The sequence below is a fragment of the Moschus berezovskii genome, chromosome 1 (assembly GCF_049115385.1).
Source record: "Moschus berezovskii isolate FMDL1 chromosome 1, NW_MosBer_1.0, whole genome shotgun sequence".
Lineage (NCBI taxonomy): Eukaryota > Metazoa > Chordata > Mammalia > Artiodactyla > Moschidae > Moschus > Moschus berezovskii.
In genome coordinates this window covers 62,116,609-62,140,522 of record NC_142460.1, presented here as the reverse complement: position 1 = coordinate 62,140,522, position 23,914 = coordinate 62,116,609, and the positions used below count along the sequence as shown (strand labels likewise).

At 39.8% G+C, this 23,914-nt stretch overlaps 1 protein-coding gene across 3 annotated transcripts in view; it reads right to left on the bottom strand.

Moving 5' to 3' along the window:
* The window catches only part of EPHA6 (EPH receptor A6), a 1,038,562-nt gene that overhangs the window by 21,261 nt on the left and 993,387 nt on the right, over nt 1–23,914 (bottom strand). For all 3 annotated transcript variants that reach the window (XM_088836271.1, XM_088836272.1, XM_055397929.2), the window contains one exon: nt 13,464–13,613. In XM_088836271.1, the coding sequence (XP_088692397.1) occupies nt 13,464–13,613 (150 nt within the window). The remainder of the gene's footprint in view (nt 1–13,463; nt 13,614–23,914) is intronic.

Sequence of the window (23,914 nt, the reverse complement as noted above, 5' to 3'; positions counted from 1 at the left end):
CTCCTGTTTTATATCAATTGTTTTATATCAATTTTAGGAGTGATGATTACCATTTTATCTTTCGTTGTATATCTGCTAACTGGGCTTCAAATCCAATCCTAAGTTTTATAATAAGGATAAATCAAAAACATATTTACTTCATAGTTTGCAAAATGTAATCTCTGGCTGAACAGAGTAGTTTCTGAATGCTTCTGAGTCCTGTACACATTTCTATTATTGCATCTATTACACTGTATTATAATTTTTCACCTGCTTCCTCTCAGATGAAATACCCTTGAAAGCAGGAATTTCATCTCTATATTTTATATATTTATCCCTAATTATGGTACCTGATGCATTAAGAAATGTTATTGACCAAACAAAAGCTATTAGAGGAAATTTTGGGGTTTGTCTTGATATAGGAGCAGCTGCTTGGAAAATCTGGAGTTTCAACTACCCAAGAGGGATTCAAAGCAGAAGCAAGTCAGCATTTGAAGTGCCTCAGAAAGAAACAGTCATAAAAATTTGGGACTTCAAGCACTATTGTTCAAAATGATCTCCTGATTTCTCTCTGGTTTGGTTGGACAATGAGCCACGTGAGACTAGGCCATGTTCTTCTCTAAGACAAAGGCACTGGACCCAAAGTCAGACTCCTGTAAAGACTGGTGACTTTTTCCTCCTGTCCAGAAGGTTTACTGTTTCCCATGACCCAAACATCCTTAGCTGTTGGAGAACTGACTTTTCCAGACAACTCCTGTAAACAGTTGACACCCACATCCAGATTGCCTGGTGCCAAGCAAGCTGTCTATTCTCTTTTGATAAAGTTGCTCTCATGAGTGTCCTGTAGGAAGAGACAGTGACAAGAAAGTGGGGTCCTTCACCTGGAACCTTTATCCACAATGTGTTCAACAAGTGTCTAGTCCCACCATGCCTTTCCACGGGGATACTGGGAGACTTGGGGACTCATGACATTTCTCTTTGCTGACCTCTAGGTTTAAAGTTTTCCCTGTTCTTTAACTTGTGACTTTGTGAAATCTGTCCTGAGCCCTGGTTCATGACAGATGTCAATCATGAAAGTCCCACCTTATAGGAAATGCTAATAACAACAGTGACAATAATAATTACTAACAGTTATTGAGAGCTCTTGATTGCTTCCAGGTGCCATTTCCAAATGATTTACATGTGTCAACTCTTTTAATCCTCACAGTAATATTATGTGGTAGGTACTATCTTTATCCGCAGTTTACAGACAAGAAACGTAAACATAGAGAAGTCCAACTGGCAAACACTACACACCTAAAAGTTTTGAATTAGAAGGGAGCTAGAGAAGAAACTTAAGCAATATGATTCAAAAAAATGGTTAAAAGATACAACATATTTCTAATGGATTTTTTATTTATCCAAAGAGATAAATATTCATCACTTAAAATGCACTATTAAGCATACCATGTATAAGGGATAGCATAATGAGTAAGAAACACCTCTGTCTTTAGGAAATGTATAATTGAATGAAGGTGACCAAGCAGTCTGCATATGGAACGTGCCATGTAGAAGAGGGAGTCATGGAAACTTGTCAGAAGAGTACCTATCTGAGCTTTTGGGAAACTTCTCAGAGGAGGTGAACTGAATGTAGAAGGAAGCAGGGTCCATTAGATTAGATGGGTCTAAGAGAGGAGATGTGATCTAATTAGGGAATTAAAGTAGATTTCTGTAACTAGACCAGATTCTTCAAAGAGAAGAATGGTGAGATTTGAGGCTGGAAGGTTAAGTAAAAACTATGTTTCTTGAGATCATGAATGATTTTTCATGCTATAAACACAGACTTCATGCAAAGGGAAGAAGGGTTTTGGCAAGTAGATGGCATTAGATGCTGCACTGTGGAGTGGGATGACAGGGAAGGCCAGGAAGGAGGCTTGAAGTGATCCAGGCAAGAAGTCAGGATAGCCTTAGTTGAAGCAGAGGCCATAGGGTACAGCAGTAGATTGATTTGACAGGAATGTAGGACTGGGGTGAGATTAGATAGGGAAATAGAGGGAGAAGAGAAGATTGACTTTTAGGGTTTTGGCTTGGTCAAGGAAACAAAGGAGGAGGAGCAATTTTGGGGCTGGAGTGACCATGAGTTAAATTTTCTATGAGCTTTCTGGTTTCTGATTCAAGTAACATATGAAACTTCGAGAGCTTATTATATGTCAATTTCTGGGCTAGGTATTTTAACATAGCTTACCTTCTATGTGAATGTGGTTATACATATTTTGTAGGTACGAAAACTGAAGCTCTAACTGATGAACAGATTGTGTCAGGGTCACATAGCTAGTAATTTCCTGAAGACTGGACCAATATTTTCACCTTGGTAGTCTCTGAATCATGATGGTGGTAGAAAAAAAGCTGTCCTGAGACTTGTGCTGTGTTCCAGACTCACCCCCTAGAATTAACTCTTGAGCTTCTTGTAGACATTTACACACTCCATGCTTTCACTCTCACCCACCTGCTGATGACTTTCAGTCTTGTAGCTCCAGTTCAGCTTTCTCTCAAGATTTCTACATCTACCGTCTCTGGGATATACCATTTCTTAAGTTGTCATACAGGTGACATGATTTTTCTTGCTGTTGTTCAAAACTAACCTTGTTCCTAACTTTGGCATTTCTGTCCTCTGAAAAGGGTAGCATTCTTTTTCTAGTGATTTAAGTCAGAGATCAGCGGGTCCTCTGGGCTTCTGTCTTTCCTGGTGTTCAAAACTAACTTAGAGGTTGATTCCACTAACTTCATATACTTTAAATACAGCCCATTTTTAATCCTCTTTTCAAATGATTTATTTTTCATTTTGATCACTGCAACAGCCACTTAATTAGTCTTTCTGTCTCCCCTCTAACTCCCTCAATAACTCCTGCAGTGCACCCGAAGCAATTCTGCTGATGTGAACTGTGATCACATTCCTTCCATATCTGGAATTCTGCAGCGGCTCACTATGACCCAGATTCTCAGTCCTCACCTCTGGCATGGTCCTGCTTCTCCTCCACCTTGGCCACAAAACATCTGCACTCTCTGAGCTGGGCAAGCCGAGTTCAAGAGCAGGAACTATTTCTTTTTTCGATGAGTTCCCGGCATCTAAAACAATGCCTTGTCAAATCGAAGAGTGAGCTTCAGTTGTCGTATATGTGATATATGACAGCTGTATATTAACTTTGATCTTCATAAACATGTCTTTTGTGGGAAGTTTTGTTTTATAGGCATTTCTGGTTCCCTACTTAAGGACTGACAGGCAGCCAGCAGCATATGGAGTGTTTTGTCTAAAAGACTAAATGAGATTTGGTTTAGTATATGAAGGGGTGATAATTACTAGAGAGAATTTTGTTAATAGTATGGTTTTATGATAGTTGTAGGCTGTCATCCTTTGGAGAAGAATTATGCAAGGTTATACCCTTATTTTAAAGTGTAAGAAGAAAATTAAAATAAAGTGAAAAAATATGAAAATTACTGCAGTGATAACTTCTGTGCAGAGGTAGAAGGAATTAGACTTTGTCAGAAGTTATTATCTAAAACCTGGCATGTTATTCTAAATAGATCATACTGGTTCCTTGTCATTGACACTACAATTTTTAGCATCCTAGAATAAACACTAGGCTTAGTTGGGGCACGTAGCAGATTGTTGAATCTGATGAGTTTTCCAATTGTGCTGAAGGTTTCTGAATCAAAGAAGACAATGTGAACCTTTTATTAAACTAGGCAAACAAGGAGCAGACAGTCAATAGGAAGACACTGAGATATCCCTGAAAAATGCTGTTAAACAAGAAATGTTTGGGCTGTGCAGAGAATCACATGTTATAACACTGCTCAATATCTCCCAAAGAGAAGTACAGTGAATTTATTCATACTTCCTTTTAAGATAAACTGTCTCAAAATTTTAGCAAGGGCTGAAATGTACAATAGTAAATGGAATGTGAAATGATTCTATTTTTGTCTTCTCTCTAAATATTCATCATGACTTGTGGAAAATCTGTAATTTCAAGTTGAAGGTGGAGGGTGAAGCAGAGTCCCAGTATATCCCTACTTTTCGTGATGATGATTATTTATAGATATGAGGACATTCAGATTTATGAAACAGTAAAACTGAAAGCCCTGGCAATGTAGTTTTCTGATATGCAATGTAAAGGTTGTGTCTGCACAGGCAAAAGAAGGAAAGAAAAAAGAAAGGAAAGATGTGGTTATAAGTAAATAACATTTAAAATCTTATACCTACTTTCTTAGTCAATATTTTTCAACATACAGAAATTATAATTCAGTGGAAAGCAACCAAAACTCAAATGAAAATCAGTGTACCTAAAAAAAAAGGGGGGATAGAGTGGTGAACATTCCCCTTAATGGCTTATCAGGTGAAGAATCTGCCTGCAATGCAGGAGACACAGGAGATGTGGGTTCCATCCCTGGGTTGGAAAGATCCCTTGGAGGAGGAAATGACAACCCAATACATTATTCTTGCCTGGAGAATCCCATGGACAGAGGAGCCTGGTGGGCTATAGTCCACAGGGTCAGGAAGAGTTGGAAACAACTGAGAGACTAAGCACATAAGAATGGTGAAAGAATAAGATACAGACAGAAAACACCTTTTCTGAGGCTAATTTATAATTTGGAAACCACTGCTGCTGCTGCGTCACTTCAGTCATGTCCGACTCTGCGTGACCCCATAGACGGAAGCCCACCAGGCTCCCCCGTCCCTGGGATTCTCCAGGCAAGAACACTGGCGTGGGTTGCCATTTCCTTCTCCAATGTGTGAAAGTGAAAAGTGAAAGTGAAGTCGCTCAGTCGTGTCCGACCCTTAGCGACCCCACGGACTGCAGCCTACCAGGCTCCTCCATCCATGGGATTTTCTAGGCAAGAGTACTGGAGTGGCTTGCCATTGCCTTCTCCGACTAGGGCATGGAAACATAAGGTTCCCTTTCTAACTTTAAGATAAACAATTTCTTAAAACTCTATACTTCAGACAGTTCTCCAATCTTATTTTATGGAAGTCTCCATAGAATGTCAAGAACCTATAAAAATGGAGAATGTTCTTCCTTAGTAAGATATCAGTCAGATTGCTGAATGAGTGGACAAAATGGGGGAACATAGGAAGTGTAGCCCTCTTATAGGTTAAAAGGTTGCTGATGATATGTTTTATGGTTTGGAAAATCTTTTGCCCTAACAGTTGAAAGTCATACTTCTTGAGACTGAGATAATTAAAACTTTCTATGCAACCATGCTTCAGTGTGTAAGTAGTGGAATGAGCATTAGTGAAGGAGTCACATGAACTGCCCTGGAGTCTGAAATGTCACTAGCAAACTCTGTGCTTGGGCAATTCTCTGTCTCCTCATTAAGAGGGGGGAAAAAAAAGAGCCTGTATTCGGTGCTTGTGACAGTGCCTTTCAGCTCAAAAAGCTGTGTTTCTAGGGTCAGTGAAACTGAAGGCTTAATTTGCAGGATCTCTGGTAACATCTCTTGATCTCAAAGTTCTTTGACCGCCAGATCTAGGCTTGGCATCCCTTGAAAGGACTCTTTCCCACTATCGTAGTAAACTAAGACTAGGAAGATTTGGGGAGCCAAGATATTCTTTACTAGGCAGGTTCCCACCAACAAAGTATATTTTTGAAATATAAAAACAATGTAAAAACATTCCAAATCTCCATTTTTGAAATATATTTTTCTTTCAGAAGACAACGTTCTTAAAACTCAGGTCCATTTTCCAAGTCCTCTCTGGGAAAAAAAAAAAAAACCCAAAACAAACATTTCTTCACTGGTACACCATTTCAATTTTAGAAAAATAACGGGCAACTTTTCGGGCCCATAAAAAATACCTAACCTGAACAAGGAAATGGCAGCCCACTCCAGTATTCTTGCCTGGGAAATCCCATGGACAGAGGAACCTGGAGGGCTACAGTTCATGGATTTGCAAGGAGTTGGACATGACCAAACACACGCGCATACAAAAATACCTAAAATCTATGGAAAAATATTTTATGAATATACAGTAAAAGAGTATTTTAAGATGCCCTCTTTATAAATATGCTTTAAAGAGAACAAAGAATTATAAAAAATCTTAAGAGCAAAAGATTGTAAATTTCTTCCAAACAGAAAAGGAAGGTATAGTTAATTTTTTTATGAAAATGTTTCTGGTATGTATATACCTTCAGCAAAAAAAAAAAAAAGAATTCCCTTGGAAATTATACTGTGGTAGTAGCATACTGGTTATTGATTTCCTCTACTTGGAACTTTATTATTTGAATTATTTGCAATGGTGATAGATTGAATCTCACAATATCCCCTATTATTCTTATTTCTGTAACAGACATGCATTATGCTAGTATAATTAGTGTATATTTAATTAAAATGTTGCTCCTGCCTATGTACCAATAGGAGGAATTATTTAAAAAAATGAGAAAAAGGTCATTTTGAAAATTGCTTTGCTAGAAACATATTCAAATAAGTACAAAAATTCCCTCTGTAATATGGAAGGTTGAAATAATGGGAATGGGCCTTTAGCAATTTACTGTATCTTACACAGATCATTACACAAGGACCATTACATAATAAAGCGGAGTTTCGAAAATCTAATCAGGAACAAAAATTGGAAATGACTGGACTCTCTGAATCATAAAATCATACCACATTTGAAGGTAAGTGGATTCTACATATCCACCATTCTTGGCTAAAATACTGACCTATAATTGAGAAAGGTTGTAGAATTATGAAGAAAAACAAGAAATATGGTAAAAGGTAATTTTCTTCCTTCTCAACTTTTGAAAAGAGGAACCAATTCAGATAAGGTCAAAGGTTATTTCCAACCACATCATCTATTAAAAATCCTAAAGTTGAACTGTACTTTTTTTCTTCAGGTAAGCTTCAGAAAGCAATCTAAAGCAAAACTCACTATTATATAAAACCTTTTGAAAAGTAAGGAGAAGAAAAAATACAAAAACACTGAGGCAGCATCATGTTTCCTAGTAAACCTCAAATGAGATGTTCGCTGATAGCGGTTCTCTTTTTGGAAAATTGAACAGGCTTAGTAGCATATGCCTAAATGATACCATACCCAGGAGGCATTTGGGCTTCAAACTGCTTCAAGGCGAATTGATTCTTTCTTTTTTTTTTAAAAAAAAAACATGCTAGGGAAAAACAAAACAGACAAAACCCAAGTCTCTAGTCTTGCATTCAGATCATTAGTTTGAGGAAAGTCACTGCTCATTTACGTGGTGCAAGTTTTTCCCCGACATATTAGCTCTGTGGGGATTTGGTTACTTAAATGTTGCCTGCTGTTCATGTTTTGCTTGCATTTTCTTCAGTTAAGCACATTGCATAGTATAAGTGTTGGAAGAACTGCAATACCCTTGGTGTCATCTTGGAGCCAGCGTGGCTCCTAGCATTACAATGTATCCCTATTATGTAGTAAACAACAATTATTTTGAACTCGGATGAAAATAACATAAAACATTATACTGTGATACCTTAAAAAAAGTTTAAAAATATTAGAAAACAGTAAGGAACTTTGTGCCTTCAATGTGCCTGTGGCATGTTTCTGGTAATAGGCTAAATATGTGGACCATTAGAATTTTATTTTAAGCTACCGCCTTAAACATTTTTAAGAAATATAATACAGTACATTTTATAAATTTTTAACACCAAGACAAAAAGTACTGCTGAAAAGATTTATACTTTCAAACAACAGTGAGTCAATCCACATTCTTTTGCTGATAGGAAATAATAGAAACACTTCTATTGTGACACAGAGGCATACATAATTAGAGATGCTTTGATCTCATTTCATAGAGCTTGTGTGGTACAGAGACTCCTTTGAAAATTAAGACTTCTACAGTATAGCTCAGGGGTAAAAGTACACACTTTGGGGAAAGCAGGGGTCTCCAACTTCAGTTCTATCATGGGTTGGGGCTTCCCTGGTGGCACTAGTGGTAAAAACCCACCTGCCAATGCAGGAGACATAAGAGAAGTAGGTTCGATCCCTGGGTCAGAAAATCCCCTGGAGGAGGGCATGGCAACCTACTCTGGTATTTTTGCCTGGAGAATCTTGTGGACAGAGGAGCTACAATCTATAGGGTCGCAAAGAGTTGGACACAACTGAAGTGACTTAACGTACAACCTTGGGTAAGTTGCTTAAATTTTCTAGAAAGCCTTTTATCTATAAACGGGAATGAAAATAGTATCAATCTTAGAGAATTATTTTGAAGATTAAATGAGTCAATAATCTAAAATAATTGACTCACAATACATTCAGAAATTGCAAGCTATGATTATTACCACTAATTAATTAAATACCTTCTATGTATCAGGTGCTTTTTATAATTGCTTGTGCTTAGTTGCTCAGTCGTGTCCAACTCTTTGTGACCCTTTAGACTGCAGCCCATGAGTTCCTCTGTCCAAGGGACTTTTCAGGCAAGAATACTGGAGTGGGTTGCCATTCTCTATTCTAGGGGATCTTCCTGACCGAGGAATCAAACCCATGTCTCCTATGTCTCCTGCTTTGCAGGCAGATTCTTTACCTGCAGAGCCACTAGGAAAGCTTATATAATCAAAAATACTTTAAATAATAGGGTATGCATGCTTTTTTGGCATATGTTAAAAAATAACTATGTTGCATTCACACAATGTTGTTTATATTAAAAAGAAAAAGAAGACCTGAGTCTACCCTTGAGGAGTATACATTCTACTTGGGGGCAGGAGCATGACTTAGAAATGCCAGAACCTCATCTCCTCACCTACACAGAGGGCTTCTTGAGAGTGAGGCCTGGATTTTCAAGTTCTCCAGACCTACCTACATGTCCAGGGACTGGCATGAGTTTAATCAGTAACTGCTGGATGGATAAGCAGATGGCATCTACTGTTATGCTTGTATGTATGCTGTACATGGACTAGTCTTCTGCACTTCTTTTTCTCATTTCCTTATGTATATTCCCTAATGTACATTACTACTGACCTTTGGGAAACTCATTATATTATTCACTAAAGTAGACTATGCAAACTCAGAATTGTTCATTGCAATAAAATATGCCACAATCTGCAGAATGAAGGGACTACCTCATAAAAGCTACCTGAAATTTTCTAAATTCATTTAAAATCCTAAAGCATGTTAACATTCCATATTTAGCTAAGCCCTTAAGTTAAACTCCACAAAATGTAATAAAAATATAAAATATTCAAACAGAAAATAGTTGAAATTTTATTGTCTAAAAATGACTTTTCTTATTTAAAACACACCTTGGTTGCAGAAAGTCAAATACAAGACTGAACTCTGACCAAACATGAGAAATTCAGGACAAATAGGAAATAACCAGTATTTGGAGAGAGCAGCTCAGAAAGTTTTGATTAAGCTATTTCTGCTTTCAAACAGAAATTCTGGTTACAGGATCTGTCACAGATACACTGACTTCCAATATGTTAAGCTAAACAGAATTTCAACTCTCTTCACTGCAGCAGGAAACATATTCACAAAATAGATAAAAGATTTTAGCTCTTAGTACTTTTCTTCCTTATATAGATCTGAAGACCTCAAGGGTTTGGCATTTTTCCCCCCTCAGAAATTTCTGTTCTCCTCCTTATTTCCGAATCTTGCTTACATATTCTTTGGTAGCCACTCAAAGCCCATGAAAATAACTAGCTTAGCCCTTATCTAGCCCTTGAAAGACAACAAAGCGCTGGGTGGAGGGAGCGTTCAGCCTTGCACTGTGGACACTGACAACACAGAATGAATGCGGATGGGCTTAATGTCAGGAGGCTATTCCTAGCTGCAGCAACTTCTTCCGATTCCAGATATGGTCTTTATGGCCATATGAGGTTTAATAGACAGAATGGCTCTCTAAACGTTCATCCTGGACACAGATCATCAACACACATGGCCAGAATGACTGGGCAAACTCTTGGACATGATCCAGGAAGGGAGGAACTGACACCAGATTTTGGGCTGCTCTAGGCAGCAACTAAGGACAGTTTACAAGGGGTGTATGCTGGAAATCACACATTTGGGCCTTTTCTCTCAGAAGTTGCTCTCTTAGAAAATCTGTCTTGTCATCTGGATCTACACTTGTACATGCTCTGCTCTGTGGAGGTTCTATCGGATTCTTGTACCCTCACAGAAATTCCTAAAATGAAGAAAAGAACAATGTGAACCACTTCTTTGCTGAGACAAGTATGATAATTATTTCTCCAGAGATTAAAAATACATAGCATGTTACTGTTAAAAGGGATATTAAATATCATTTAACCTCATCCTTTTATTATATTTGTTGGTCATGAAACTGAGGCACTTTCATGGCTGAATTATAGTCTACCTAACGGTGGTTGAGGAGAAGGCAATGGCAACCCACTCCAGTATTCTTGCCTGGAAAATCCCACGGATGGAGGAGCCTGGTAGGCTGCAGTCCATGGGGTTGCTAGGAGTTGGACATGACTAAGCGACTTCATTTTCACTTTTCACTTTCATGCATTGGAGAAGGAAGTGGCAACCCACTCCAGTGTTCTTTCCTGGAGATTCCCAGGGACGGGGGAGCCTGGTGGGCTGCCATGTATGGGGTCGCACAGAATCGGACACGACTGAAGTGACTTAGCAGCAGCAGCAATGGTGGTTGTGTTAACCAAACTGGTGGTACAAAGTACCCCATGTGGTAAAATGATAATCCAGGAGACAGAAAAAATAATAGAACTTCTCTTTATGTTTATTTGTTTTATTCTAGTGTGTGTGTGTATGTGTGTGCTCGCGCGTGCATGCATGAGCTCAGTCGCATTCAACTTTTTGCAACATCATGGTCTGAAGCCCGCCAGGCTCCTCTGTCCATGGAATTTTCTAGACAAGAATAATGGAGTGGGTTCTCATTTCCTGTCCCAGTGAATCTTTCTGACCCAGGGATTGAACTGAAGTCTCTTGCATCCCTCATATTGGCAGGCATAATTTTTACCCCTGTGCAACCTGGGAAGCCCCATCTTACTGTAAGAAAGACTATTTATGCATGTCTAATAAGAATGACTATGACTTTTATGATCAAAATGGAATGAGCTTTACAACTGAATTTGGCAATATATATATTTAAAATCAAATTCCTAACATTTCTTATCCTTTCTCTCTTTTCTCTCCCAAAACACTAATGATCATGTTACATATTATATATTTTACTGATTCACTTTGAGTAAAGTCTGTTTCCCTCTTGCTAGAATATAAACTCAATGAGGGCAAGAAATCACTGGCCTATGGACGTAAACTAAACCACCATGAAAGAGGCAGTTATTTCCTCTTCCCTCCTCCTTGCCCATGATTTCTAGAAGGTTATTAGAATTGTTTTTTAGTATCACTGTCAAAGCACTTACTATGTAATTCTAGGGAAATCATGTCACCTCCCTAAACCTCAGTTTCATAAAAGTTCAATCCAGTTTGTTTTCCCTTGTATCTCTACTTCCTGAGAAGATACTCAACAAGTTACTTTTTAAACAAAAAATGAATGTACTAGTGCAGTAGTACTTGTATATAATGTGCAGATAAATACACATATGTCAGTTGTGAATGCTCAAGAACTTTTTACCAGCAAGGGTATATTATTAGTAAAGCTTGGAGTCCTCTGAGTTAGGTAATTTTTTAAGTCTGACAGAGAACTGGTTAAGACAAGGACTATATGGAACACCAGTTAAGGAAGGTACTTGAATTGAGGGCTCTTCTGTGCAGTGAGGATTTTCATTCATCTGGAGGAGGACTTTTTATTTTAGAGGTTTGCTTAAATGGCCTATTTTAGTCATGTCACAGTAGGACAAGCAAGCAAGCATTATCTTGGGTAACTGGAAAAGACTCTGATGCTGGGAGGGATTGGGGGCTGGAGGAGACGGGGACGACAGAGAATGAGATGGCTGGATGGCATCACCGACTCGATGGACATGCATTTGAGTGAACTCTGGGAGTTGGTGATGGACAGGGAGGCCTGGCGTGCTGTGATTCATGGGGTCGCGGAGAGTCGGACATGACTGAGCTACTGAACTGAACTAAGGAACTATGGTGATGGAAACCAGGGCGTCTGTTGCCTTGGATAGCTGGTTAAAGAAAGATGAGTTCTTCCTGGGAGTGAAGGGATGAACTTCTGCTCTTGAGATTCAATTTTAAGAAGCAGAGCTGGACACAAGTTGCTCCAAACACGGCCCAGAGGCAGGAAAGAGCAACAGGGTCCTTCAAATAAAATTCCTTTAAGGACAGTAAATGGCCTGGCTCTAAAAAAGTTTAAATATTGGGAGTGTATCAAAGTTTGCTGGTCATGGCACACTCTGTACTTAAGGGAAAATGCTCTGCAGGACTAAGCCACCTGGTTTTGTGTTTTAATGAAGAGCTTTAAAGAGCATGGTTGCACAGCATTTGATGATCTTGAACCTGCTACATGTAGGTTCTGGACCTGGCATTCTCGAGTCAGTAGGCACAAGAGCAGGCACTCAGCTTTGGAATTAACACTCCAAGTCAGGCAGAAACAAAAGTCATGGTGAGTTAACCAAAACCCAGTCTTCTTGGTGTTTAGCATTCAAAAAGCTTAAACTTTCTCTGTCACTGAACAAACCCTTAAGATACCTGGACCTCTTGAGGGATGGGATAATGAGTATGAGGTGTGGAGGTGAGGCTCAAGCAGTTAAATGGAAAAAGCAGAAGAGATGTGACAAGAGTTGACTACGTTTATGGATTTTCTAAAAAGCCATACCCACGCAGTCTTTGTTTCCATCTGTGAACATTCAGAATCCCATCAGAGTTGAGTTCCCATTACCACTGTCTCAGAAACTGTTAGATACTTCGAGGAAGGCAGGTGAGTGGACAGCGTCTGGATTCTGGGCTGAGGGAGTGGGGTATGAAAATGTATCTGCAGATCTGACAGCACGCTCACTTGCATTGTCAGGATTCTAGCATATTTTGACTACTGTCTCTACCACGTCCAACAGTCCATAGAGGTCAAATGTGTGCTAACTACCCTCTGCTATAATATTATTAGCCACCAAGGTAACTTTTACAGATAAAATAGATTGCAAAAAGGGCATGTATCTCCAAAAAACTAGATGGTGTATTGATAACACATTGCCTGAAAGCATTTAATATTTTTCTGCTAAATTTTCTCCTAAATTAATTTGCTCTTTATAGTGCTACATTAAATTGCCCTAAGGAAGAAATGAAAGGTAAACATTATTCTTTGTTTCTTGACACTTGTAGGGCAAGGCTATTGCATAGCACAGTCAGGCTGCCTTAGACCCACAAGTGTGTGTTAAGTATTAGATGTAAGACATGGATAGGTACTTACGTGACAAAGCCCATCAGCTGGCCCTTACCACACCAAACACAGCTCAGAGTGAAAGGCTACTCAACTTCAGCCACAAACCCTGGACAACTCTCAGGAAGATAAGGGCTAATCGGAGTGAGGACGAATGGTATTCCTTCATCAATGATAATGTGTCTGCACTCACCAAGTGGTGGTTTAACTATGGATGGCACTTACATCTTGGTTAGACATTTCCCAATAAGGTCTCTCTCCATAGGACATGACCTCCCACATGACAATGCCATAGCTCCATGCATCACTTGCTGAGGAGAATTTTCTGTAGGCAATAGCTTCTGGGGCTGTCCACCTTATGGGAATTTTCCCACCCTGGAAAACAAATTGGAGATTTTTACAGCTGGGTCACAAGTGTATTAAAGGTTGAAGTGGCACTGCAATTAAATACATTTTTATTAGAAAAACCTAAACACTGCATGATAGCATTGGCATTTTAAATAAAAAGAAAACTAAAACCAGAATAATGTAATGGGAAATAAGTCACACTTCAGAAATATTTTATTTCATTCATTAAAGAAATTTATTTTCACTTTTCTGAATCACACAATTAAACTCACTATCATGCCATCTGAAGAAAGTTCTACATTATAGAACATTAATACCAAATTAAACATTCATTAAAAATTGTATTGCATGTATAAATAATAATGATAGTAAGTTCTAACTTAATTGAAGTCAAATAGTTAAATAAAGAGCTGAGATTTCTCTCTCTAAACAATTTAATGTCTATGAGAACTTTATTTCCTTTTCCTTTCATTTTTTTTATCTGCTTCGATTACTTTTATTTGAAATTTAAAAATCCATGAACATTATACAGAAGCCCGTGAGAAAGATAATCTTTCCTCAGAACTCCTTAGCCTAGTTTATATTTTTGTACTTTTGTCTTTAAGTTAACATTGGAACATATTAAAGAGATTAAATTACATGAATTTACTCTATACTGTGTGGGTATTAAAGTCTTCTATTGTGTTATACTTATTTTTTATCAGCACATTACATTATTATCTCTCGAAACACACTGTAAGCCCTTTTTACTGTAATGACAAGAATAAAACAATTCATCCATTTGATTTACAAGCTGAAATCTTTGCCACTCTGAACACCAAGTTGAGCGAGGAGAGCAAGCCTGGTGCCACTAGATGGCGGAAGAGAACAGGGAGCGGCTCCCAGAATGTGGTCTCCGACACCGTGGAGAGGGCTGCAATTCCCAAGAAAGGAATGAAAGTTTGAAAACCCGCCCGGACAGAACTGTTTCATCAGCAGCAGCACTTTCATGATCACATCATCTGGTCACCCGGTGTGCTCAAAGTCTGGTATTAGGGTGAGTGGACTGGAGGGAAATGAAGGGTGGATTCTCTGGCCCTTGAGAAATTTAGGGCGAGCAACTTTAAAGATGAAGACGTTAATTGAGTAATCGCAACACTACTCATTTAAGTAATCTAAACACTACTTAGCAAGGAGAGATAAGAAAGGCTTCCTCAGTGATCAGTGAAAAGAAGCAGAGGAAAACAATAGAAGGGGAAAGACTACGGATCTTTTCAAGAAAATTAGAGATACCAAGGGAACATTTCATGCAAAGATGGGCACAATAAAGGACGGAAATGGTATGGACCTAACAGAAGCAGAAGATATTAAGAGGAGGTGGCAAGAATACACAGAAGAACTACATAAAAAAGATCTTCATGACCCAGACAACCACGATGGTGTGATCACTCACCTAGAGCCAGACATACTGGAATGCAGTCAGGTGGACCTTAGGAAGCATCACTAGGAACAAAGCTAGTGGAGGTGATGGAATTCCAGTTGAGCTATTTCAAATCCTAAAAGATGATGCTGTGAAAGTGCTGCACTCAATTTGTCAGCAAATTTGGAAAACTCAGCAGTGGCCACAGGACTGGAAAAGGTCAGTTTTCATTAAAACCCCAAAGAAAGGCAATGCTAAAGAATGTTCAAACTACCGCACAATAGCACTCATCTCACATGCTAGAAAAATAATGCTTAAAATTCTCCAAGCCAGGCTTCAACAGTATGTGAACCATGAACTTCCAGATGTTTAAGCTGGATTTAGAAAAGGCAGAGGAACCAGAGATCAGAAAAACATCTACTTCTGCTTTATTGACTACGCCAAAACTTTTGACTGTGTGGATCACAACAAACTGTGGAAAATTCTTCAAGAGATGGGACTACCAGACTACCTTATCTACCTCCTGAAAAATCTGTATGCAGGTCGAGAAGCAACAGTTAGATCTGTACATGGAACAACAGACTGGTTCCAAATAGGGAAAGGATTACGTCAAGGCTGTATATTGTCATTCTGCTTATTCAACTTATATGCAGAGCACATCATGTGAAATGCTGGGCTGGATGAAGCACAAGCTAGAATCGATTGCCAGAAGAAATACCAATAACCTCAGATATGCAGATGACACCACCCTTATGGAGGAAAGCGAAGAAGAGTTAAAGAGCCTCTTGATGAAAGTGAAAGACAAGAGTGAAAAAGCTGGCTTAAAGCTCAACATTCAGAAAACTAAGATCATAGCATCTGGTCCCATCTCTTCATGGCAAATACATGGGGAAACAATAGAAACAGTGACCGACTTTATTTTTGGGGGCTCCAAAATCACTGTAGATGGTGATTGCAGCCATGAAATTAAAATATGCAAAGGAGGCAAGAATATAAAATGGAGAAAAGACAGTGGTGCTGGGAAAACTGGTCAGCCACTTGTAAAAGAATGAAATTAGAACACTTCCTAACACCATACACCAAAATAAACTCAAAATGGATTAGAGAGCTAAATGTAAGACCAGAAACTATAAAACTCCTAGAGGAGAACATAGGCAAAACACTCTCCGACATAAATCATAGCAGGATCCTCCAAGACCCACCTCCCAGAATACTGGAAATAAAAGCAAAAATAAACAAATGGGACCTAATTAAAATCAAAAGCTTCTGCACAGCAAAGGAAACTATAAGCAAGGTGAAAAGACAGCCTTCAGAATGGGAGAAAATAATAGCCAGTGAAGCAACTGATAAAGGATTAATTTCCAAAATATACAAGCAGCTCCTGCAGCTCCATTCCAGAAAAATAAATGATCCAATCAAAATTGGGCCAAAGAACTAAACAGACATTTCTCCAAAGAAGACATAAAGATGGCTAACAAACACATGAAAAAATGCTCAACATCCCTCATAATCAGAGAAATGCAAATCAAAACCACAATGAGATACCATTTCACACCAGTCAGAATGGCTGCTATCCAAAAGTCTACAAGCAATAAATGCTGGAGACGATGTGGAGAGAAGGGAACCCTCTTACACTGTTGGTGGGAATGCAACCTAGTACAGCCACTATGGAGAACAATGTGGAGAGTCCTCAAAAAACTGGAAATAGAACTGCCATATGATCCAGCAATCGCACTCCTGGGCATACACACCGAGGAAACCAGAATTGAAAGAGACACGTGTACTCCAATGTTCATCGCAGCACTGTTTATAATAGCCAGGACATGGAAGCAACCTAGATGTCCATCTGCAGACGAATGGATAAGAAAGCTTTGGTACATATACACAATGGAGTATTACTCAGCCATTAAAAAGAATGCATTTGAACCAGTTCTAATGAAGTGGATGAAACTAGAACCTATTATACAGAGTGAAGTAAGCCAGAAAGAAAAACACCAATACAATATACTAACGCATATATATGGAATTTAGAAAGATGCAAATGATAACCTTGTATACGAGACAGCAAAAGAGACACAGATGTATAGAACAGTCTTAGGGACTCTGTGGGAGAGGGTGAGGGTGGGATGGTTTGGGAGAATGGCGCTGAAACATGTATATTATCATATGTGAAACGAATCGCCAGTTCAGGGTCGATGCATGTTACAGGATGCTCGGGTCTGGTATGCGGGGATGACCCAGAGGGAGGATAAGGGGAGAAGGGAGGTGGGAGGGGGGTTCGGGAGGGGGAACTCATGTACACCCGGGGCGGATTCATGTCAATGTATGGCAAAACCAACCAATATAATATTGTAAAATAATTAGCCTCCAATAAAAATATAAATTAAAAAAGTAAATAAAATATGCTTGCTGCTTGGAAGAAAAGCTATGACTAACCTAGACAGCATATTAAAAAGCAGAGACATTACTTTGCAAACAAAGGTCCGTCTAGTCAAGGCTATGGTTTTTCCAGTGGTCATGTATGGATGTGAGAGTTGGACTATAAAGAAAGCTGAGCACCAAAGAATTGATGCTTTTGAACTGTGGTGCTGGAGAAGACTCTTGAGAGTCCCTTGGACTGCAAGGAGATCCAACCAGTCCATCCTAAATGAAATCGGTCCTGAACAGCAATTGGAAGGACTGATGCTGCTGAAGATATGAAGCTCCAATACTTTGGCCACCTGATGCGAAGAACTGACTCATTGGAAAAGACCTTGATGCTGGGAAAGATTGAAGGCGGGAAGAGAAGGGGACGACAGAGGATGAGATGATTGGATGGCATCACCGACTCTGTGGACATGAGTTTGAATAAGCTCGGGGAGCTGGTGATAGACAGGGAGGCCTAGTGTGCTGCAGTCCGTGGCATCGCCCAGAGTTGGACACGACTGCGTGACTTACCTGAAGTGATGGAAACACTACTTACTTGATGGGAAGAAAGGCTCACCTGAAACAGTGGTAGTCAGGTTTCATGGGCAAATGAGAACACTAAGAGAATCTGCATTTTAAAGACCTGCGGCAAGCAACTGTTTAAAGGAGCCTGGGGGAAAGACCTTGATTCAGTCCCCTTATTTTATAGGCGAGCTGATTGAGCCCAGGGTTTAGAGATTTAGAGGCTTAGAGATTCTTTCCCATGTTATTAAGCACACAGTATTGGCTAATGTGATCAAAGTAGTATAATGGGGCATTGATATAAAGATGTAAATATTTCAGCATGGGGGAAAAGGTGGATCAAACTAACTTTAATGTTTTAACTCTGAGTGCCAATGTTGCTGCTGCTGCTAAGACGCTTCAGTCGTGTCCGACTCTGTGCGACCCCATAGACGGCAGCCCACCAGGCTCCTCCATCCCTGGGATTCTCCAGGCAAGAACACTGGAGTGGGTTGCCATTTCCTTCTCCAATGTGTGAAAGTGAAAAGTGAAAGTGAAGTCGCTCAGTCCTGTCCGACTAGTAGTGACTCCATGGACTGTAGCCCACCAGGCTCCTCTGTCCATGGATTTTCTAGGCAAGAGTACTGGAGTGGTTTGCATTGCGTTCTCCAGAGTGCCAATGTAGGAGACCTGAATTCCATCCCTGGGTCAAGAAGATCCCATGGACATGGGAATGGCAACCCGCTCCAGTATTCTTGCCTCGGGAATCCCATGGACAGAGCCTGGTCTACAGTCCATGCTGTGCGGTGCTTAGTTGCTCAGTTGTGTCCAATTCTTTATGACCTCATGGACTGTAGCCTATAGGGTCTCAAATGAATTGGACAACAATGAAACAACAACAATCTATAACCATATATCACATTAGTATAATGCAAGGGAACCTGAAATGGGGTTTTCACCCTTGGGGGCAGTGCCAAATTAAGAGCACGAAATTAAATATACAAAGTTGGTAATAGAAGTTTAAGAGGGTGGTGAGTCCAGGAAGGAAGATGCAAGAGGAGGATTCATTCTTGTTAAGTAGAGTTGCCAGATAAAATAGAGGTCCCAAAGTTAGACTTGAATTTCAGATAACAAATACTTTCATTTAATATTAATATGTCCCATGAAGGAATTTTTCTTTGGTACAAGTATGTCCCAAATATCACATAAGACACATATATATATATATTGTTTGGACTTCCCTGATGGCTCAGCAGTAAAGAATCTGCATGTAATGCAGGAATCACAGGAGATGCCGGTTTGATCCCTGGGCTGGCTTCCTAGGAATCTGAAGGAGGACATGGTAACCTACTCCAGTATTCTTGCCTGGAGAATTCCATGGACAAAGGAGCCTGGCGGGCTACAGCCCATAGGATCACAAAGAGTTGGATATGACTGAAGTGACTGAGTGTGCATGCACATAGGCATCCTATATTTTTGTTACTGTTAGCTGCTTCAGTTCAGTTCAGTTCAGTCGCTCAGTCGTGTCCGACTCTCCGCGACCCCATGAATCACAGCACGCCAGGCCTCCCTGCCCATCACCAACTCCCGGAGTTCACTCAAACTCATGTCCACAGAGTCGGTGATGCCATCCAGGCATCTCATTCTCCGTCGTCCCCTTCTCCTCCCGCCCCCAATCCTTCCCAGCATCAGAGTCTTTTCCAGTGAGTCAACTCGTCGCATGAGGTGGCCAAAGTATTGGAGTTTCAGATTTAGCATCAGTCCTTCCAATGAACACCCAGGATTGATCTCCTTTAGAATGGACTGGTTGGATCTCCTTGCAGTCCAAGGGACTCTCAAGAGTCTTCTCCAGCACCACAGTTCAAAAGCATCAATTCTTTGGCGATCAGCTTTCTTCACAGTCCAACTCTCACATCCATACATGACCACGGGAAAAACCATAGCCTTGACTAGACAGACCTTGGTTGGCAAACTAATGTCTCTGCTTTTTAATATTCTATCTAGGCTGGTCATAACTTTCCTTCCAAGGAGTAAGTGTCTTTTAATTTCATGGCTGCAATCAGCATCTGCGGTGATATTGGAGCCCCAAAAATAAAGTCTGACACTGTTTCCACTGTTTTTCCATCTATTTCCCATGAAGTGATGGGACCAGATGCCATGATCTTTGTCTTCTGAATGTTGAGCTTCAAGCCAACCTTTTCACTCTCCTCTTTCACTTTCATCAAGAGGTTTTTGAGTTCCTCTTCACTTTCTGCCATAAGGGTAGTGTCATCTGCATATCTGAGGTTATTGATATTTCTCCCAGCAATCTTGATTCCAGCTTGTGCTTCTTCCAGCCCAGCGTTCCTCATGATGTACTCTGCATACAAGTTAAATAAGCAGGGGGACAATATACAGCCTTGACGTACTCCTTTTCCTATTTGGAGCCAGTCTGTTGTTCCATGTACAGTTCTGACTGTTGCTTCCTGACATGCATACAGGTTTCTCAAGAGGCAGGTCAGGTGGTCTGGGATTCCCATCTCTTTCAGAATTTTCCACAGTTTATGGTGATTCACACAGTCAAAGGCTTTGGCATAGTCAATGAAGCACAAATAGATGTTTTTCTGGAACTCTCTTGCTTTCTCCATGATCCAGCGGATGTTGACAATTTGATCTCTGGTGCCTCTGCCTTTTCTAAAACCTGCTTGAACATCTGGGAGTTCACGGTTCACATATTGCTGAAGCCTGGCTTGGAGAATTTTGAGCATGACTTTACTAGCGTGTGAGATGAGTGCAATTGTGTGGTAGTTTGATCATTCTTTGGCATTGCCTTTCTTTGGGATTGGAATGAAGACTGACCTTTTCCAGTCCTGTGGCCACTGCTGAGTTTTCCAAATCTGCTGGCATATTGAGTGCAGCACTTTCACAGCACCATCTTTCAAGATTTGAAATAGCTCAACTGGAATTCCATCACCTCCACTAGCTTTGTTCGTAGTGATGCTTTCTAAGGCCCACTTGACTTCACATCCAAGATGTCTGGCTCTAGGTCAGTGATCACGTTATTGTGACTATCTTGGTCATGAAGATCTTTTTTGTACAGTTCTTCTGTGTATTCTTGCCACCTCTTCTTAATATCTTCTGCTTCTGTTAGGTCCATACCATTTCTGTCCTTTATTGAGCCGATCTTTGCATGAAATGTTCCCTTGGAATCTCTAATTTTCTTGAAGAGATCTCTTGTTTTTCCTCTTCTGTTGTTTTCCTCTAATTCTTTGCATTGATCACTGAGGAAGTCTTTCTTATCTCTCTTTGCTATTCTTTGGAACTCTGCATTCAGATGCTTATATCTTTCCTTTTCTCCTTTGCTTTTCCCTTCTCTTCTTTTCACAGCTATTTGTAAGGCCTCCTCAGACAGCCATTTTGCTTTTTTTCATTTCTTTTCCATGGGGATGGTCTTGATCCCTGTCTCCTGTGCAATGTCACGAACCTCCGTCCAGAGTTCATCAGGCACTCTATCTATCAGATCTAGTCCCTTAAATCTATTTCTCACTTCCACTGTCTAATCATAAGGGATTTGATTTAGGTCATATCTGACTGGTCTAGTGGTTTTCCCTACTTTCTTCAATTTAAGTCTGAATTTGGCAATAAGGAGTTCATGATCTGAGCCACAGTCAGCTCCTGGTCTTGTTTTTGCTAACTGTATACAGCTTCTTCATCTTTGGCTGCAAAGCATATAATCAATCTGATTTCGGTGTTGACCATCTGGTGATGTCCATGTGTAGAGTCTTCTCTTGTGTTGTTGGAAGAGGGTGTTTGCTATGACCAGTGCATTCTCTTGACAAAACTTTGTTAGCCTTTGCCCCGCTTCATTCCGTGCTCCAAGGCCAAATTTTCCTGTTACTCCTGGTGTTTCTTGACTTCCTACTTTTGCATTCCAGTCCCCTATAATGAAAAGGACATCTTTTTTGGGTGTTAGTTCTAAAAGGTCTTGTAGGTCTTCATAGAACCATTCAACTTCGGCTTCTTCAGTGTTACTGGTTGGGGCATAGGACTGGATTACTGTAATATTGAATGGTTTGCCTTGGAAACGAACAGAAATCATTCTGTGGTTTTTAAGATTGCATCCAAGTACTGGATTTTGGACTCTTTTGTTGACCATGATGGCTACTCCATTTCTTCTAAGGGATTCCTGCTGCTTAGTTGTGTCTAACTCTTTGCGACCCCTTGGACTGTAGCCTGCCAAGCTGCTCTGTTCATGGGAATTCTCCAGACAGGAATACTGGAGTAGGTAGCCATTCCCTTCTCCAAGGGATCTTTCTTACCCAGGGATGGAACCCAGGTTTCCTGCATTGCAGGCATATTCTTTACCTTCTGAGCCACTGTTTATTCACTACATATGGCCACCCTTAACCAAAGGGAATTAAAAAAATTAAGAAATGGAAACATTGCAAATGATCTGACAGAACACCGTGTTCTGTAAAAACTAGGTGGTCTACACCTTAGGAAGGGATAATGTTACTCCAGTTTGTATTCATGTGCCAACACTGCAGCAGCCTTTGTTTTACTGTGCTGGGGCTGAAGCTCCTCAGGCTTGTGGCTGTGCTTTTTGAAGCCATTTAAGTCAGGCTCAGGTTGCTTTCAAATACAGAATCCACACTTCCCAGAGAATAAGTTAACAATCTGTAGATCTGACCTCGTAACAGAGGCATGAGCAGCAGCCTCACCCAGAATTTCTGATTCCGGTTATTTCTTGGTCTCTCCTGCAAATAGTATGTGTAAGTGTGACTTGCTAGTCTGCTGGATTGTTTCTTTACTAAATCTTTGTGAGTTCCATTGAGACAGGCTGAAAAATGGAGTTAAGGGTTATTTTATGTGCTTTCAGTTATAAATGACATCTCATATAAAGGAGTCACATATAAATTTATACTTCCCATAACTTGATAACACATATAAATGATAATTTTAGCACTTTCCTTCCTAAGATTTTATTTTTTTCCTCAAGGGGAAGATATTACAGAATATTTGATTAATAAGCATTGCTACACATTGTGGACTAAATTGTGTTCCTCCAGAATTCATATGTGGAAGGACTAACCCTCAATGTGACTATATTCTGAAGCTAGGGCCTCTGAAGAGGTAATCAATGTAAATGAGATCAGGAAGGTGGGCCCTAATCCGACATGACTGGTGTCATTATTACAAGAGGAAGATACACCAGAGGTGTGCAGGCACAGGAGATACGCCATGTGAGGACACAGCAAGAAGCAGACCAGCTGCAAGCCAAGGATAGAGCCAAAACTGCCAGGTGTCAGGAGAAGCCAAAACTGCCAGTACCTTGAATTTGGATGTCCAACCTCCATAACTATGAAAAATTAATTTCTATTATGTGAGCTGCCCAGTCTGTGATATTTGCCATGGTAGCCTTAACAGACAAATACACTGAAAAAATATACTAATATACTAAAATATTTAAAATAACCAGTTTTTCCCCTAAGATGAGCAATAATGCAAAGGACAGTACATCGTCATTTCAAATTTTATTCCAGGTGTCATATTGCAATAGAAAGGGTGAGCGAGAATAGACCTTAAAATATGAAGTCTTAAAAAAAATTGGCAAAGAATTTTTAATGTAGGAGATACCATTCTCGTTAACAAAAAATGCATGGTAACCTGAACCTGAGGGTGTACACAAACTGCACTGTCAGTTTGTCAATAATTCTGAGCATATATGGGATGGTGATAAGAAAACATTCAAATCTTTCTTTTTCTAATGAGAGGATCTATACTCGATCTACTCTTTATATAAAGCACAAGATGACACAGAAAGGAAGAGGTCCTTAAGATTACTGCACCATCTCTACTGCCTTTCCTACTTTAGAGGAAACGAAGTTTAGTTCTTAAAAACTTTTTTTTTAAATTGAATGGTCCAACAAACTCCTGTGGCTTAATCTCATCTACTTATAATCTTTTTGCCCATGATCTTAATCATAGACAGAGATAATGCACTAAGGTGCTTTTTTCTCAAAGCATTAACCACCAGATGTTT